Source organism: Oncorhynchus masou, chromosome 14 (assembly GCF_036934945.1).
Source record: "Oncorhynchus masou masou isolate Uvic2021 chromosome 14, UVic_Omas_1.1, whole genome shotgun sequence".
NCBI lineage: Eukaryota > Metazoa > Chordata > Actinopteri > Salmoniformes > Salmonidae > Oncorhynchus > Oncorhynchus masou.
Window position 1 is genome coordinate 20,380,386 of NC_088225.1, and position 17,360 is coordinate 20,397,745.

A 17,360-nucleotide genomic window follows, 5' to 3' on the forward strand; every position below is an offset into this window, starting at 1 on the left:
GTTACATATTATCTATGGAAAGTGATAGCATTGCAAAATAAAAACTGCGCCACATGTTTGCAGAATTCTCCAAAATGGCGGTGACTCATTCATTGTGGGGCGCACACAGTACCAGCAGAATATTAGTTGTTGTGAAATGTCTCTCCTGTACTCCCACTTCCTTTTTATCAGTATTGTAACGGTTTTCTTCTGGGGAAAGAGAGGCGGACCAAAACGCAAAACGTTCCAAACTTCTTCCATCTAAGATTGATGGACGCCACTGTGTTCTTGGGGACCTTCAACGCTGCAGAAATGTTTTGGTACCCTTCCCCAGATCTGTGCCGTGACACAATCCTGTCTCAGAGCTCTACGGAAAATTCCTTCGAACTCAAGGCTTGTTCTCTGCTCTGATATGCACTTTCAACTGTGAGACCGTAAATAGACAAGTGTGTGCCATTTCTAAATCATGTCCAATCAATTGAATTTAACACAGGTGTATGATTTGTGTGATGTCTGTAACTCAACATTAATATATTCTCTGAACTGCCTAAGTGTTCTATTGTCATGAACCTTCAGGTAACATTTGATATAGATGTCTTGTCTATACATCCCAGTCACATGGCAAGGATGTCCCCTAAGACATATTACATTACAGTACATAAGTGATAGAGGCTGGGGGTTGTTCTAATTGCTCCTCCCAGATGAAATGCCTGTAATCCATGTTAGTGACCGAAGAGCGAGAGGTCATCCAGGGAAAATAAATTAACCATGTTTGAAACCCTGTTTCCTGATCCAGCCTGTATCTTACTCCCTATGTATCCAAGACAGAACAATGAGGCTTCAGGTTATATTGCTATTGATATAGAAACTCCACCCTTCTTCAACAGGCGAGTCAGTCGTCTGCAAGATATGAACATGGAGAACATTTGTACCCCACACAAACAAGATCCTTTCATTCTTATCCATGTAATAATCTCAGTGTAAGCGGCCAAGGAGGGAAAGGCATGCTAAAAGAGAGGAAGAAGAAGCTAATGGTCCATGGGGGAACAGAGACTGAATCCTGGCAGAAAGGACTTGCTGAACCTCCTCTGGTGAATGGCACCATGATGCCAGGTCAACTTGACCAGATGATGAAGCCCTTGACAGATCCTCTTTATTTATTGGATGATAATCTAACTACCTTCATAACTGATCTCTTAGGTCGGATTAGCCTCTGTCTCTATACTGTAGGTCAGTGGTTCCCAACCTTTTCAGTTACTGTCCCACCAACTGAATTTAGATCTTGCTATTCTCAAGTACAGTACACCCTGTGGATAGGCCAGGTACCCCCAGTGTTCCTAGTACCCATGGTTTTTAATTAAATTACATTTTTTAACCTTTATTTAACTAGGCAAGTCAGTTCAATATTTTCAATGCCGGCCTAGGAACAGTGGGTTAACTGCCTTGTTCAGGGGCAGAACGACAGATTTGTACAGCTCGGGGAGTTGAACTTGCAACCTTTACGGTTACTAGTCCAATGCGCTAACCACTAGGCTACGCTGCCACCCCAGCTGTGGTTGGGAACCACAGCTGTTTGTGACAGTGCAGGTGTGGTGGAGGGTGTTGTGAATCTGAAACCTGATGATGTCTGTCATTGCTCCCACAGCACTAATGGCCAAACTGATGACCTGTAATGACCTGTCTGACAGGTGAGATTGTGTCTGTTTCTCCATCTATTGCTAACTGTGTGCTCTTTACAGTGAAATTGGAAAGATTGTAGGAGAGACTTATGGAAAATAATAGGCATACCATGTTTGAGGTCATGTTTACTGATCCAGCCTGTGTCCTCTAGCTAGAAGCATTCATCACCTTGGGTCAGAATAGACCACTGCTCTGGTGGGTAAGCAGGCCTTGGACAAGGACCAAGTCACCAAACGTCTTTAGTTAATAGGTAGTACTGTGAGTGTTCATTCAGTTTTCCACTATTTGCTGGTGAACTGGTAACTTGCTAACTGAATTATGGGTTTGGTTGTTTTCATGCTCAGCATTTTTTTCCAAAAGGAACTAATGACATGGAGTCAAGCAGAGGAGATGCAAACTTACAAAACGTGATAAGATGTTAAGTATAAGATATTTTGTTAAAGAATATTACATGAGTGCCTCCCGAGTGGTGCAGCGGTCTAAGGCACGAAGGGTTCAATCCGCGACCGAGAGTCCCATGAGGCGGCCTTTCAGGTAAAATTACCTGATCTTTCAGGTAAAATGTGTATGATTTGTGTGATGTCTGTAACTCAACATTAATATATTCTCTGAAATGCCTAAGTGTTCTATTGTCATGAACCTTCAGGTAACATTTGATATAGATATCTTGTCTATACATCCCAGTCACATGGCAAGGATGTCTTCTGGTTTTAGACAGTATTATATTGCAGTACATAAGACACAGGGGTTGGAGGTCGTTCTAATACCACACTGGTTGGAGCTCAAGCAGTTCATTAGGCTGTTGTTGCTTGTGGATGTGTAAAGTGAACCATCAACATTTGAATGATATGACACAACTTCTAACCAAGTCATTTCAAACCTTTTCTAAGTTTCCATTGCCAACTGAACAGAATACAAGTTCCTTGCTGTTAAACAGTGTCCATCTAGCTCCCCGTCTTTATAAATTACAACTTTGAAGAATAAAAGGCCCCAAAAAATACACAATGTTTATTCTGTGCGTCATAGTGTACGTACCATAGCTCCTCCTCTGCTTATATAAACAACCAGGAAATGCCTCTACTTTCTTTTCAATTTCACTAAGCGTGGAGGTAGATGTGTCATCTCAGAACTGAACATGTTTTTGTTTGAAGTGGGTTTTTTGGTTGCTGTCTTGAAAGTCTATCCAACCTACGCTGTCGAGAATCAAGGTAAAATAACAAATTATTGTAGAATTCATTTCAAAGTTTCCCTATTTCTCCCTGAAGACTGATACTTCTGCTAAATAAACTGCGTCAGGGCCCTCAGAGAAGTCAGACCTGTTTGAGCGCTAGTCCTCTTCTTACACAACCTTTTTCTATTGTTCTTATTTATTGGATCGAGATCTCAAACCTAGTCTCTATCTAGATTCAATTTAGTTTCTGTCTAAAGGAATTTGTAAGTGGTTTTCGTAATAATGTACATGACGTTGTCCTAAATAAAACATCCTTGACATCCTTAGCATGTACTTCGGTGGAAATTGATTGTGGAAAATTGAAGACCAGTGATGGTAGATACATGTATCTATACAACATGTCAGGTGTATCTGACATTGCGGTGTACAACATTACAGGGGTAAGTTAATCTGTGTTTTAGTTCATCTATACAGGAAGTAACTACTGCAGGAGAGCAGTGGATGCAATCCGCACACAGAATTACTTTACTTCAAAAAATACCACTACATTCAGGGCTTTCAGAAAGTATTCAGACCCCTTGACTTTTTCATTGTGTGTAGATTGATGAGGGGAAAAACAATTGAATCAATTTCAGAATAAGACTGTAATGTAACAAAATGTGAAAAAGTGAAGGGGTCTGAATACCTTCCGAATGCACTGTACATTCCGTATTGATCATTTGACTTGTCTTTTTCCAACTTGAAATAGTTTTTTGTCTGTCTTTCCCACAGACTGCCATTGCCAACAGTGGAGGGGACAAGCCAATGGAATTTGATAAGAATGAGGTGGTAACGATGAACAACAGTTCAATCACCCTCTATAAATGCCAACATCTGACAATGAACATAATTTACATTGATTCTACACAGGTGAGCTCTGTAATTTCACATTATTTAGAGGTTGATTATAACAACTTACACATTTGTTTTTTTTATTTATGGGTTTAATCCTGTATTATTAGGATGCAACTGATGAAACAATATCCCTCCCCATTCCCTCTTAGCAGAAGACTGGAACTGAGTCTAATGGTAAAGATCCCCCAGTTAAGGAGAGATGTTCCCATTACATTGTCACAGGTAGATAGTTGACATTCCTCTTTTCCATCAATTTCAAGTATCTTTCAAGGGCACATAGAGAAAAGCACTAAATCATATTCATTCATTTTGAATACTGTACACCTTTTAACCTCTTTCTGGCGTTTGTAGAGATGAAGAATGAGGTTGTGACAACTGCACCTTTGAATTCAACCATCATCCCAGGTGAGTACCAATGTCAATCCCTTGAGAATTTGCTTTTGATGTTTTTATTTTCTGGAAGCCTGGAAATGAAATGAAGGGAAAGAGGACATAACACATTATTCTGTGTTGTTCAGTATTTGGATTGATTATGGAAATGACTTTATTCTCTCTAATTCCACCATTATAGATGGAGACCATCCTGATACACACCGCGGTGACACTAGCTTGATCTGGATAATCTTTGGTGAGTTTTTACGCAAATCTATCACCACAGCTTCCTCTGTATGAGAAAATGACAAGTAAATCTGACCTCAAAATTATGTTACCAAGATCAACTACTGTTAGAAGGCTGTTTTAAAACCTTTTCTTTTGTGTGAATATGTCAACATCTGATGACTACATTTTGTTTTTCAGTAGCTCTCGCGCTGGTCATTGCTGGTTTGCCCTTAGTGTTTTGTTGTATGTACAAACATTGGAGAGACAAACAGTGGTGAGTATCCTATATAACTGTTTCTATAACAGCTTTATAACTCTTTTTGTCTTTAAGTCAATTAGAATTGTTGCAGAGGGTTTATGTTAGTTATAAGACTAGTTCTCTCTGTCTTACTACTAGGGTTTAAAGTCAGACCAATGGGGTCCTAGCAGGTCACAAACAGGATGAGAACAGCCTGGGACTTCCAGGCCACTAACAAACTACAGTCTTGTCGGCCATTTTGTCAACTTACTGTTGTTTATCAAACATTATCCTTAATTTCTTATTAATGTAATAATCTCATCTTTAGCAACCAATGCCACAGAGACATGGAAGCGGGTCAGGGCATTCCAGAACCAAATTCCATTCCTCTGATGCAGAATGAGCAACGTGATGCCAGGTAAACTACCTCACTTTATTTATCTGTAATCAACCACTGAATGTCTCTCTTGTCTTCAGCTGTTGCTATGGGTTATATTAGTTTCTGTCTCTATAGAACAGGGCTCTCCAATCCTGTTTCTGGAGAACTACTGTCCTGTAGGTTTTCACTCCAACCCTAATCTACTGTAGCACACCTGATTCTAATAAGCGACGGGAAACAGGTGGCTTGCGGACCCCCGTTTTACTGTTGACAGCTAGAATAGTAGAATACACAAGGTACAATTTCAAAATTTGGTTGTTCATCAGCAATTTTTCTCTTGTTATGTCAGTCACTGACAGTCGCTCAATTAGCTCATATCAGCTAACAATTTTTTAGATTGATAAATGTATTTAACCAGCTACCTAAACCTGTAGAAATCATTGTCAAATTGATGACTGGCGGGGACTCATTGACTTTGTAAGTCACTCTCACTTAGAAATCATATTGACATGCATACATTTCTCTCCATCCTATGGCAAAATGTGTAGAATTGCAGTAAATTAGCTGTAAAACTGCTGTTTTTTGACTCCACGAATGGCAAAATGAATAGAATAGCCTGAAATGACTGCTTAGGGCCGGCACTGACTGCATGTGTGGGTATGAATGTGGGTACACAGACCCACTAGCCACTGCAATCCCTCATAATGAGTTCGGATTTTTGTGGCCCCCATCAAAGTTTCCCATCCCTGGAAGCTGCATCAGGTTAGTTACAACTGGGATTGGAGAGAGAACCTCCAGGAGGGTAGCTCTCCAGGAACAAAGTTGGAAAGCCCTGCTATAGAAGGCGAAGGAAGAATTACTCAATAAATCTGCATGGCATTTCAAATACCAGTAATGTCTATTGGCAAGCAACAACATTCAGCAAAGACCCTGCCTTTAGAGCCCTGCCCAGGCAAGACATAACATATTCAAGCCAGAAGGACAACTGGTGTATTTTTGACTGTGGTCTAATGTATCGAAGAATATTTATAGAGCTGTTATCTTCCGAATAAACTCTTAAAGACCAAGTAATATTTTACATCAATAGCAGTCAGTATTAATCGTCATCTTAATTCAGTCTCATCTGAAAGTTGTAAATTCTTGGTTATCTGCACGAACCCTGGCTAACACGTTGAATCAGCAATACAAAATTGGGTTTAATTATTTATTTACTAAATACCTAACTAATCACACAGAATTACACATACACAGAATTAAATCATAACTTGATTACAAATTACGTCATGAAGGAAAACGTCCCTAGTGGGCAGAACAGATATGACAGCTTGTTACACAAAAGAAAAGGGGCTGGGTTTGAGTGGAAGAGCGGGAAGACTGAGGGACAAAGGAAGAAGCTGTGCTATCGTAAATACAGTATCTTATGCATTCTAAATTACCGCCCATTTGGAAAAGGAAAATGCAATAAATATTTACTCTGAGCTGTTCTTTGGTAGGTTGGTGGTAGATGGAAGGCCGTGTCGCCCAACCGAGTCCTTTGTCCTTTGAAGAATGTCTCTGGTGGTCAATTGGATACATTGTAGTAACGTCGTTGTGTGATAGACGGGATACTCTGTCTGTTCCTACCTAACCCTCGTTTGCATCTGCTGTTGCTAACTTAACGGCTCGGAGGTATCACTTCTGTAGTGAATAAGAGTTCAAAGTTCATACCATTCGCAACCAAAGCTCACACTGATGTTGGTTTCGTTCTGTAGTTATTATCTGAACCATTCTGACATCGGACCGTCGTCCTCACTTCCTTGGAACAGGAGGTTACATTGTCGTCAAGGCTTTATATAGGAAGGGATAAAAGGGCGTGTTTGAAAAGTTTTATAGCCCATGTCCCTTCACAGGGCAGGCCACTGATTGAGCAGAGCCCTAATCTTATGAAAACCCAAATCTCACATTTTAGAAGCTAAAATCACATTTCATCCCATCACGAATAATTTCATATTCAAACATTTAAATTGAACAACAATTCCATGGGAATCCAATAACTCTGATGTGTAGACTTTCCACTGTAGAGTTTATGTCATCTTATCATTGATGAGAATGTATCAGATGACAACCGGACTGACATCATATTCATTAAGCACCACCGCATATGTTCAATTGGTCGGATTATCAGAATATAGTTAATATCCCCCCACCTTCTGATGTTCCCAGAATCTCTATGTTAACCAAATGATTTTTCAAATGTAACATCAGTAGGGTAGAGAGAGGAAAAAGGGGGGAAGAGGTATTTATGACTGTCATAAACCTACCACCCAGGCCAACGTCATGACAATGTTTTATCATAGAGACTTCAGAAAGCCTGATGACGGTGAGACTGTTGAAGCTGTGGTTGTTCTCACGTTAGTTAGAATACCTCTATTACATCTCTATAGTCTACTCTGTCCTGGATCAGTTTGCCTTGCTTTTCCTTTCAGTCATGCTCATCATAATCTCACTTTTAGTGACCAAGGAGGTGAGCCAGGAGAGGAGAGCAGGCAGCCCATGGACAATGAAGAGACAGGAGCTGACAACCCTCTGCTGAATGGAGATGCCAGGTAAACTGTACCACATGACTAATCACCTGCCAGTCCTCTACTAATGTAGGCTATGGATATGGAGAACATTTGTATCCTTCCCAATAGAGATACTTAAATCCTTATCAATGTAATAATCTCAACTTTAGTGGCCAAGGAGAGGAAGCTGTTCGAGGAATGGAGGATGGAAAGCTGTCAGACAATGACCGAGCAGACACTGAAACCTGTCAGAAGACACATGCTGATTCCCATCCACTGAATGTACCCAAGGTTGTCAGGTAAATTCTCCACATGAGGACTCCTTTGGTAGATCTTCATTATCTGTTGAATGACAATCTCATTTCTCCCTTCAGAATTGATCTCATGGATCATGTTAGTCTCTACCTCTATGGAGGACAGTGTTGTTTCTGGTGGATCAAGAGTTTTAACCCTGATGATATCCCTGTTATTGCTCCCACAGGGTTAACAGCCAGACTGATTACACACAGCTTCTTGGTCAACCTCAGAGCAATGGACACGTGCCATATAGAAGGTGAGAATGTGTATTTATCTGTGTGTAGAGTTGCATGGGATGGTAGAGGAGGTTAAATAACTGGTTGAGGTCATGTTTCCTGATCCAGTCTGTATCTTACTCCACAGGGAATCACACCTGACCAATGGGGCTCCAGGTCAGGGTGCTGGTGAGACTTCACCCCTCCTCTGCAGGTGAGTCACTCCTCTTTCATTTAGGCCATGAACATGTAGACCATGTGTACCCCTCTCCAATATATCCTTAATTCTTATCCATGTAATAATCACCCTTAGAAGCCCAGGAGAGGAAGGCGTGCTAGAAGGGCAGGACAGGAAGTCAGCAGACAGTGGGGGAACAGATCCTGACTCCTGTCAGAAGACACATGCTGAACCCCCTCTAGTGAATGGACACCATGATGTCAGGTAAGCTTGATTACATATTGATACATCCACAACTCATTGGGTATAATGCCACTCACCCCATTTTCCCACGGTTCATGTCAGCCTCTGTCTCTATAGGGAACAGTATTATGGTGGATCATGGATGTGAATGTTGATGTCTTATTACTCCAACAGGGTTAACGATGAGACTAAGGAAGCGACTCCTGGTGCACAGAGTCCAGGACCTCCTCAGATGAATGGAGGACCTCCCATGTCTGACAGAGCTGCAGAGGAAACCACTGCTCTATTGGACAAACAGGCCTTGGACAAGGACCAAGTCACCAAACCTCATGAGTTAATAGTAAGTACTGTTAATGTCCTCTGACAACTGGTGAACTGTTTGTCTTCGTATCTAAAATGACAGGGCTCGTTTTCTTTTTGCTCCAACATATTTGTAACTCTTGTGTTTTTCCCAAGGACAAAGGACCTAATGACATGGAGTCAAGAAGAGGAGAACTGTAACAAACGGTGGACGTTTGTATAACAAAAGAGAACCTAATAAAATATTATAAGACACAGTAATACTGTATATAATATACATATTACAAGATACACATATGTGACTTGCTTCATCATAATCAGTCATTTCAACCCCAAGGCACATTCTGACCAGTGTGTTTTACTGATTTTCTATAATCTAAACAGTTTATTAAGTTAATTGTCTATGCGACAGCTGTGACCTGGATAAGTTAGGAAATGTGTTTTAGTGATATCAGTTGAAATTCCAAAACGGACCAAGACTTTTAGATAATAATAATTTAGATGAGTTATCTACATGTTTAATTACTATTATCTGAAAATGAGTGTGCGGCATATGACTGATTATGATACAACAAGTCACATATTAGCTATACAACATTATATATCAAATTATATGAAAGTATGATAAGATCATACACTAGTACTGTATACTATACATACAAGCAATATTATATATATATATATATATAACATACACGTGAAAAGATGCTTAAAACGTTAACCTCTCTAGTACATATCCAAGGTCATGAGGTCTCAATGTCTTATGGAAAAGTCGAATAGCTAAACAGTGACTAGACGTTATTTAGAGTAGGCCTCATTATCACAGGGCCCAGTCTAAGAAGCTCTATTTTACCAAAGCAATTATTCATTATTTCTGAATTGAGAGTTAGCATGTCAGTTAAAATAACTTTTAACATTACTTTTGAACATCCCATTTAACACACACATGTAATCCTACTTTCAGTAAAGAACATTGATGTTCCATTTTAGACTCTAGATGATATTACATCAGACTTATTTAAATCACTGTATTCATAGGAAATCATGATTGATCAGTTCAAACAGGAAACACTTCATATGGATGTTCTCTTTATAATGCATTATAGGAGCATTAATAACACCTTCTATGCATAATGCATCAGGATGCACAACATAGGTGCTAATAACTGTTCATGAACATCTGGAACTGCATAAAGCATTATCACCGAGATGTGTAATGCCTTATGAAGCAAAGTATTACTATGCCAAATGCCACATTAGGATCGTTATATTATACATTATGTGCTCATTAAGCTAAAAAGTTGTAAGTAATTGCAAAGTTGCTAATTAGCGAAAATGCTAAAATATCCCGTGATGATATTCGAACACGCAACCTTTGGGTTGTTAGATGCTCACGTTATAATTCCACCCATCCGAAACCAAAGCATGGATTACTGTCTGAGCTTGTCCATAGACTGCTTACACCTTAAAGAAAGCAAATTATATTTTGTAATTTGGGTGAACTATCCCTTTAACAGGAGTGCGGAACTCCTACGTGAAGTCGTTACTGTATAGCCATCTGACGCAATTTCCTGAAGAGCATTTCATGAGGTCATACCACTTAGCTTCATAATCACAAGGCATTATGCTGCCTGCTTAAAATGTTGTAGGAATATAGACATGTATTAGCCATTGGTGCCTATGTCATGCATTATGATGTATAATGCATAGATTATAAGGTGTTATAAATACACTTATAACACATTATGAAGAGGGTATTCATTTTAAGTGTTACCTGCAGTTCTTGCGGAAGGAACTGTACCCCACATCCCCACCTACTAGTGACATTGTGAAAAATACCACAACTTTAGACAGGAATTATGGAGCTATGTTGACATTTATGTTCACCGTTTCATTAGAATGTTTATTTCAGTCAGTGTCTCTGTCAGGTCAAATGACTTAGACGAATGACATACCCACATACAGTACACTGACACCTTATAACCTTCGTGTCAGAAAAGGTTCATTTTCTTCCTCTTTTGATTATGTTAATTTGACTTATTTGTAATGTATTTCATGTCATGTATGTGGGTTGGTCCCATACTGTTATGAATGGTTTTCACCTGATGCTTTTATGGTTAGTTACCTTACACATGTATTTAGTTTTATTTATTACTTTTTCATGACCAATTTACACTCAGTGTACAAAACATTAAGAACATGACAGACTGACCAGGTGAATCCAGGCGAAAGCTATGATCTCTAATTGATGTCACTTGTTAAATCCACTTCAATCAGTGTAGATGAAGGGGAGGAGACAGGTTAAATACGTTTTTTTCTAAGCCTTGAGACATGTATTGTGTATGTGGGCCATTCAGAGGGTGAATGGGATGACAAAAAGGTTTAACTGCCTTTGAATGGGTAGTATGTGCCAGGCTCACTGGTTTGAGTGTGTCAAGAACTGCAACGCTGCTGGACTTTTCACTCTCAACAGTTTCCCATGTGTATCAAGAATGGTCCACCACCCAAAGGACATCCAGCCAACTTGACACAACTCTGGAAAGCTTTGGTTTCGACATGGGCCAGCATCCCTGTGGTACGCTTTCGACACCTTGTAGTGTCCATCCCTTGACCAATTCAGGCTGTTCTGAGGGCGAAAGCGGATGTAACTCAATATTAGGAAGGTGTTCCTAATGTTTGTACACTCAGTGTATAGTACTATGTATTTTGACTGTTGGATTGATATGATCTGCTCATACATTGCCATACAAGTGAGTGAGTTAAGACTATTGTTTCATGAACGACTCAGGTCTGATGGATACAATTGTCCCTCATACTCTTGTATTATTTGTATGAACAAACCTCCACATTATTGTCATATCTACTATTTAGGAAGGCTATTCTGCAGAGTTTTGTGTATGGTCACAACTTGTTTTATTTAATACATGAACATTTGAGTAATTTAGCAGATGCTCTTATGCAGAGTGTCTTACAGGAGCAATTCAAGTTTAGTGCCTTGCTCAAAGGTACCTTGACAGACCTAGTCGGCTCGGGGATTCAAACCAGTGACTTTTCAGTGACTGGTACAATGCTTATTAATATTATGATGAGTTGCTTTCCTTGTATCATTAAAACATTCCTTTCCAGCTTGTGGTCGTGTTTTCTTCAAATAAGACACTGGTGGAGAGGGAAAGATCCAACTGATTTATTTAGTCTTCTGTCACTCGTTTTCAGTTTTTCAAGTTTATGCAGACACACACACACACACACACACACACACACACACACACACACACACACACACACACACACACACACACACACACACACACACACACACACACACACACACACACACAGACTGTATGTCTGTCTTTGTGGGATGTCTGATGTGTTCACCAGTAACATACAGGAGCCAATGATGGTATGGCGCGGTATGTATGGTACAGTATGGTATGGATGATGAGTTCCTGATGTTTTCCTATTTCATCCCACTCTGAAATGTACCACGTGATTGTAATAATGATAATCTCTTCACACCCTCCACTCACTGAGGGTCAGATGTCACAGTCAACCTAGAGTGTTCATCATCTTTATTAACATGTTAAAAACACTAACCACTAGTGATCACTTTACCCGCGGAATCATTCGAACAGTTATCTACCATGAGGTAAAGTTATCTACCATGAGTTAATGGGGCAGCAGGTAACCTAATGGAGCGTTGGGCCAGTAACCGAAAGGTTGCTGGATCAAATCCCCGAGCTGACAAGGTAAAAATCTGTCGTTATTCCGCTGAGCAAGGCAGCTAACCCACTGTTCTCCGGGTGCGGAAGATGTGGATGTCGATTAAGGCAGCCCTCCGGACCTCTCTGATTCAGAGTGGTTGGGTTAAATGTGGAAGACACATTTCAGTTGAAGGCATCAGTTGTACAACTGACTAGGTATCCCCTTTTCCCTACAGTTCAACAAAACCATGTGCTTCATTCCTACAATACAACAACAGCCCCGTCTAGTGGTCAGAAGTGTTGTGTGCAGGACCCTGAGTTTTTGACCTTGTGACCTTCTAGACAGGTGATGTGGGCAGGAGACAGGTAACATGGACCTGGTAATGAGTTCTGCACGTCAGACACATCGCAGTGCACATCCTACAATGCAATAAAGCACTATTATCCGACTGCCCCACCAGTAGGAATCAGGTCAAGTTGTCATCCTACTGGAGGCTTTACACGTTTTAATATCAATGCCTTAAGTTGTATACAAAAAAATCTAGTTTAATTGTCACAAAACGTTAAAATATTTATCCAAAAACCAGATGTGTTTGTTGTTGCTCCTCCTTATGATGTAACTTCCGCTCAACAAGAGAAAGAGTGTCCTTCCCGCCTTGGTTTGCTTTGCACCGACAGACTGGAACTCAACACGCAGCTGGAACTCAACACGCAGCACACAGTAGTTTGTAATTAGAGGCTACCATGTTTATTCCTTATCTGTTTGGTTTATTATTGACAATCCTGTTAATTCAAGGTAAGAAGATTGTGTTTTGACCTTGTATTTTTTCTGGGTGAAGCTGACATTACATGTCTTCCTCTCCCCAATTCCTGACACATATTTGCAGTAGTGTAGTTGGATTAGTTTTTTCGATGTCTTGAGTGTTTGCTTATCTCTCAGCTATTTGCCATTCTCTTGAAAATGTTACAATTCTCAGGAAAGAGAGATTGCAAAATATATATCTGTAGGCTGTTGGGGTGGAGAAGAAACCAATAATGTTAGTTGTACAAGCCTCTGAACTGGAAATGCGTACAAATACTGTGTAAAGGAGAAGGAGAATCCTATATGTGAGCAGTGGCAATCAGTGGTTTCCAATAAGGTAAGATATCTGTTTATTGTATCTCACAAGACTCTCGTGACTACAACTACATATGATGTACAACTTTCAAACTGGGGATTCAATATGACTCACAGGCTTCACTATCAGACTACTGTAGAATCAGAAATGTGACTGTCTTTCACACTTCAGGGGAGGCAGGAAGCGTAGTGGTTAGAGTGTTGGGCTAGTAACCTAAAGGTTGCTGGATTAAATCCCCAAACTGACAAGGTGAAAATCTGTTGTTCTGCCCCTGAACAAGGCAGTTAACCCACTGCTCCCTGGTAGGCTGTCATTGTAAAAAATAATTTGTTCTTAACTGACTTGCAATGTTAAATAGATAAAAAATACAGACAGTAGATACAGTTTAATGACAAATGTATTCAAACATGTAGAATATTGTTTTTGTGTGTTAGATGTCTAACTTTACTTGTGTAGGTTTTCTTCCACAGACGTCTACGTGGCTTGCTGAACTTTGTCAACACAAAAACACTACACATACACACAATGTGATTGATGTCAGCTACTCCTGCATCACCCTCCTGGAGTGTGTCAATGTAGACCACACTGCCATAAGTGATCGGTCTGTGAGTATGGCTATTTATCACTGCAGTTTAGGTTTATGTACAGTTACCTTGTAAACTACAATACCAGAGGTATGATAATGGCCTATTCTACATCCAAACCAATTTCATACATATATTATTTAGCATACTGTATGTAAAGACAATGTTAAATGAAGTATAGTCTGATGGGTGAGAATAGTATCACGTGTGAATCATGCCCAGCGTGTGTAGTCTATAAGGCAAGAACAGTACTTTTTCAAATCGTAGTCACATGCATCATGTAGCCTGTATGTTTTGATAAGCTTTTCTTTTCTGGATTGATATTCTTTCTGGATTTATCTCAGTCTTGTCAGACATTTGTTATGTCAGTCATTGAAAATCACTCAATCACTCAATTTTTGTTGATTGGTAAATAAATCCGACCAGCTACGTAAACTTGTAGTAAACATCGTCAAATTTCTGACAGGGGGGGGGGCATTGATTTTGTAAGTCACTGTCACTTAGAAATCATATTGACATGCATACATTTCTCTCCACCCTATGACAAAATGAGTAGAATTGCAGTAAATTAGTAAAATTGCAAATCTTCTCTCCGCCATATTGCAAAATGTGATGAATTGCAGCAAACTTGCTTTAAATCTCAAATCAAATCACATTTTATTTGTCACATCCACATGGATAGCAGATGTTAATGCGAGTGTAGCGAAATGCTTGTGCTGCTAGTTCCGACTATGCAGTAATAACCAACGAGTATTCTAACCTAACAATTTCACAACAGCTACCTTATAAACACAAGTGTAAAGGGATAAAGAATATGTACATAAAGATATATGAATGAGTGACGGTACAGAACGGCATAGGCAAGATGCAGTAGATGGTATCGAGTACAGTATATACATATGAGATGAGTAATGTAGGGTCTGTAAACATTATATTAAGTGGCATTGTTTAAAGTGGCTAGTGATACATGTATTACATAAAGATGGCAAGATGCAGTAGGTGGTATAGAGTACAGTATATACTTATGAGATGTGTAATGTAGGGTATGTAAACATTATATGTCCCGTCAATGTGGATAGGGGGGTGCTCCCTCTGCTGTTTCCTGAATTCCACGATCATCTCCTTTATTTTGTTGACGTTGAGTGTGAGGTTATTTTCCTTTTCCTCTGCAAAATGTTCTCTAATCCCCAGAGCAAAATGTTGCTTAGGGCCAGCACTGACTGCATGTGTGAGTATGAATGTGGGTACACAGACCCACTAGCCACTGCAACCCCTCATAATGAATTCAGATTTTTGTGGCCCCCATCAAAGTTGCCCATCCCTGGAAGCTGTATCAGTTACAACTGGGGTTGGAGAGAGAACCCACAGGAGGGTAGCTCTTCAAGAACAGAGTTGGAGAGAGAACCTCCAGGAGTGTAGCTCTCCAGGAACAGGGTTGGAGAGAGAACCTCCAGGAGTGTAGCTCTCCAGGAACAGGGTTGGAGAGAGAACCTCCAGGAGTGTAGCTCTCCAGGAACAGGGTTGGAGAGAGAACCTCCAGGAGGGTAGCTCTCCAGGAACAGGGTTGGAGAGAGAACCTCCAGGAGGGTAGCTCTCCAGGAACAGGGTTGGATAGAGAACCTCCAGGAGGGTAGCTCTTCAAGAACAGAGTTGGAGAGAGAACCTCCAGGAGTGTAGCTCTCCAGGAACAGGGTTGGAGAGAGAACCTCCAGGAGGGTAGCTCTCCAGGAAGAGCTGCAGCCGAGGTGAGTTGTGATTGTGTCCCATTATTAGATACCGTAATATATGATATACAGTACTTATGATAAGTTACAGTAATATGAGATACAATACTTATAAGATACAGTAATATATGAGATACAATACTTATAAGATACAGTAATAAGATACACATATGTGACTACCTTCATCATCGTCAGTCATGTCAACCCCAAGACACATTCTGACCAGTGTGTTTTACTACACATTGATTTTCAGAAACATCAACAGTTTATTAAGTTAATTCTCTATGTGACAGCTATAATCTGGATAGGTTAGGAAACGTGTTTAATTAAGTGAAATCAGTTGAAATTCCAAAACAGCCCATTACTTGTAGATAACTAAAATTACAAAATGATTATAATCTGAAAATGAGTGTGATTTCTGACTGATTATGATACAGCATGTCACATATTAGCTATACCACATTATAATGATATGAAAGGATGGTAAGATCATACTTACGCTAGTATTGGATACTATACATACAAGCAAATACAGTATAAATGACATACTCATGAGAAGATGCATAAAACATAAACCTCTTTAGTAGAGAAATTTCCAAGATCATGAGGTCTCAATGTCTTGTGGACATGTCAAAAAGCTAAACATTGACCGGGCGTTATTTACACTATGTATACACAAATACAGTGCCTTGCGAAAGTATTCGGCCCCCTTGAACTTTGCGACCTTTTGCCACATTTCAGGCTTCAAACATAAAGATATAAAACTGTATTTTTTTGTGAAGAATCAACAACAAGTGGGACACAATCATGAAGTGGAACGACATTTATTGGATATTTCAAACTTTTTTAACAAATCAAAAACTGAAAAATTGGGCGTGCAAAATTATTCAGCCCCCTTAATTTAATACTTTGTAGCTCCACCTTTTGCTGCGATTACAGCTGTAAGTCGCTTGGGGTATGTCTCTATCAGTTTTGCACATCGAGAGAAAAACAGCTCGAGCTCAGTGAGGTTGGATGGAGAGCATTTGTGAACAGCAGTTTTCAGTTCTTTCCACAGATTCTCGATTGGATTCAGGTCTGGACTTTGACTTGGCCATTCTAACACCTGGATATGTTTATTTTTGAACCATTCCATTATAGAATTTGCTTTATGTTTTGGATCATTGTCTTGTTGGAAGGCAAATCTCCGTCCCAGTCTCAGGTCTTTTGCAGACTCCATCAGGTTTTCTTCCAGAATGGTCCTGTATTTGGCTCCATCCATCTTCCCATCAATTTTAACCATCTTCCCTGTCCCTGCTGAAGAAAAGCAGGCCCACAGTGGGGATGGTGTGTTCAGGGTGATGAGCTGTGTTGCTTTTACGCCAAACATAACGTTTTGCATTGTTGCCAAAAAGTTCAATTTTGGTTTCATCTGACCAGGCACCTTCTTCCACATGTTTGGTGTGTCTCCCAGGTGGCTTGTGGCAAACTTTAAACAACACTTTTTATGGATATCTTTAAGAAATGTCTTCTT

At 39.9% G+C, this 17,360-nt stretch overlaps 1 protein-coding gene across 4 annotated transcripts; it reads left to right on the forward strand.

Moving 5' to 3' along the window:
* The first annotated feature begins 2,467 nt into the window (after nucleotides 1-2,467).
* LOC135554494 (uncharacterized) lies at nucleotides 2,468-11,842 on the forward strand. 4 transcript variants are annotated; one of them, XM_064986829.1, is made up of 15 exons: nucleotides 2,468-2,867; nucleotides 3,158-3,270; nucleotides 3,602-3,739; nucleotides 3,874-3,946; nucleotides 4,076-4,129; nucleotides 4,296-4,352; nucleotides 4,523-4,598; nucleotides 4,891-4,980; nucleotides 7,434-7,526; nucleotides 7,655-7,783; nucleotides 7,966-8,037; nucleotides 8,145-8,210; nucleotides 8,313-8,438; nucleotides 8,592-8,757; nucleotides 8,874-11,842. In XM_064986829.1, exons 1-15 carry the CDS (start codon nucleotides 2,795-2,797, stop codon nucleotides 8,916-8,918), a joined length of 1,371 nt encoding a protein of 456 aa, XP_064842901.1. In that variant the 5' UTR covers nucleotides 2,468-2,794; the 3' UTR covers nucleotides 8,919-11,842. The 4 variants fall into 4 exon arrangements, with proteins under 4 accessions (XP_064842901.1, XP_064842900.1, XP_064842899.1 ...); XM_064986828.1 differs by having other exon boundaries at nucleotides 2,474-2,867; nucleotides 4,526-4,598; nucleotides 8,310-8,438; XM_064986827.1 differs by having other exon boundaries at nucleotides 2,474-2,867; nucleotides 3,877-3,946; nucleotides 8,310-8,438.
* Nucleotides 11,843-17,360: the final 5,518 nt, after the last annotated feature.

Excerpts from the sequence above, each read along its gene's own strand:
- LOC135554494 (XM_064986826.1), top strand. The coding sequence starts at position 2,795 with ATGTTTTTGTTTGAAGTGGGTTTTTTGGTTGCTGTCTTGAAAGTCTAT. Across the intron at positions 7,527-7,654 it reads CTGCTGAATGGAGATGCCAG|TGGCCAAGGAGAGGAAGCTG; the intron begins GTAAACTGTACC and ends TCTCAACTTTAG. Across the intron at positions 8,038-8,144 it reads GGACACGTGCCATATAGAAG|GGAATCACACCTGACCAATG; the intron begins GTGAGAATGTGT and ends CTTACTCCACAG.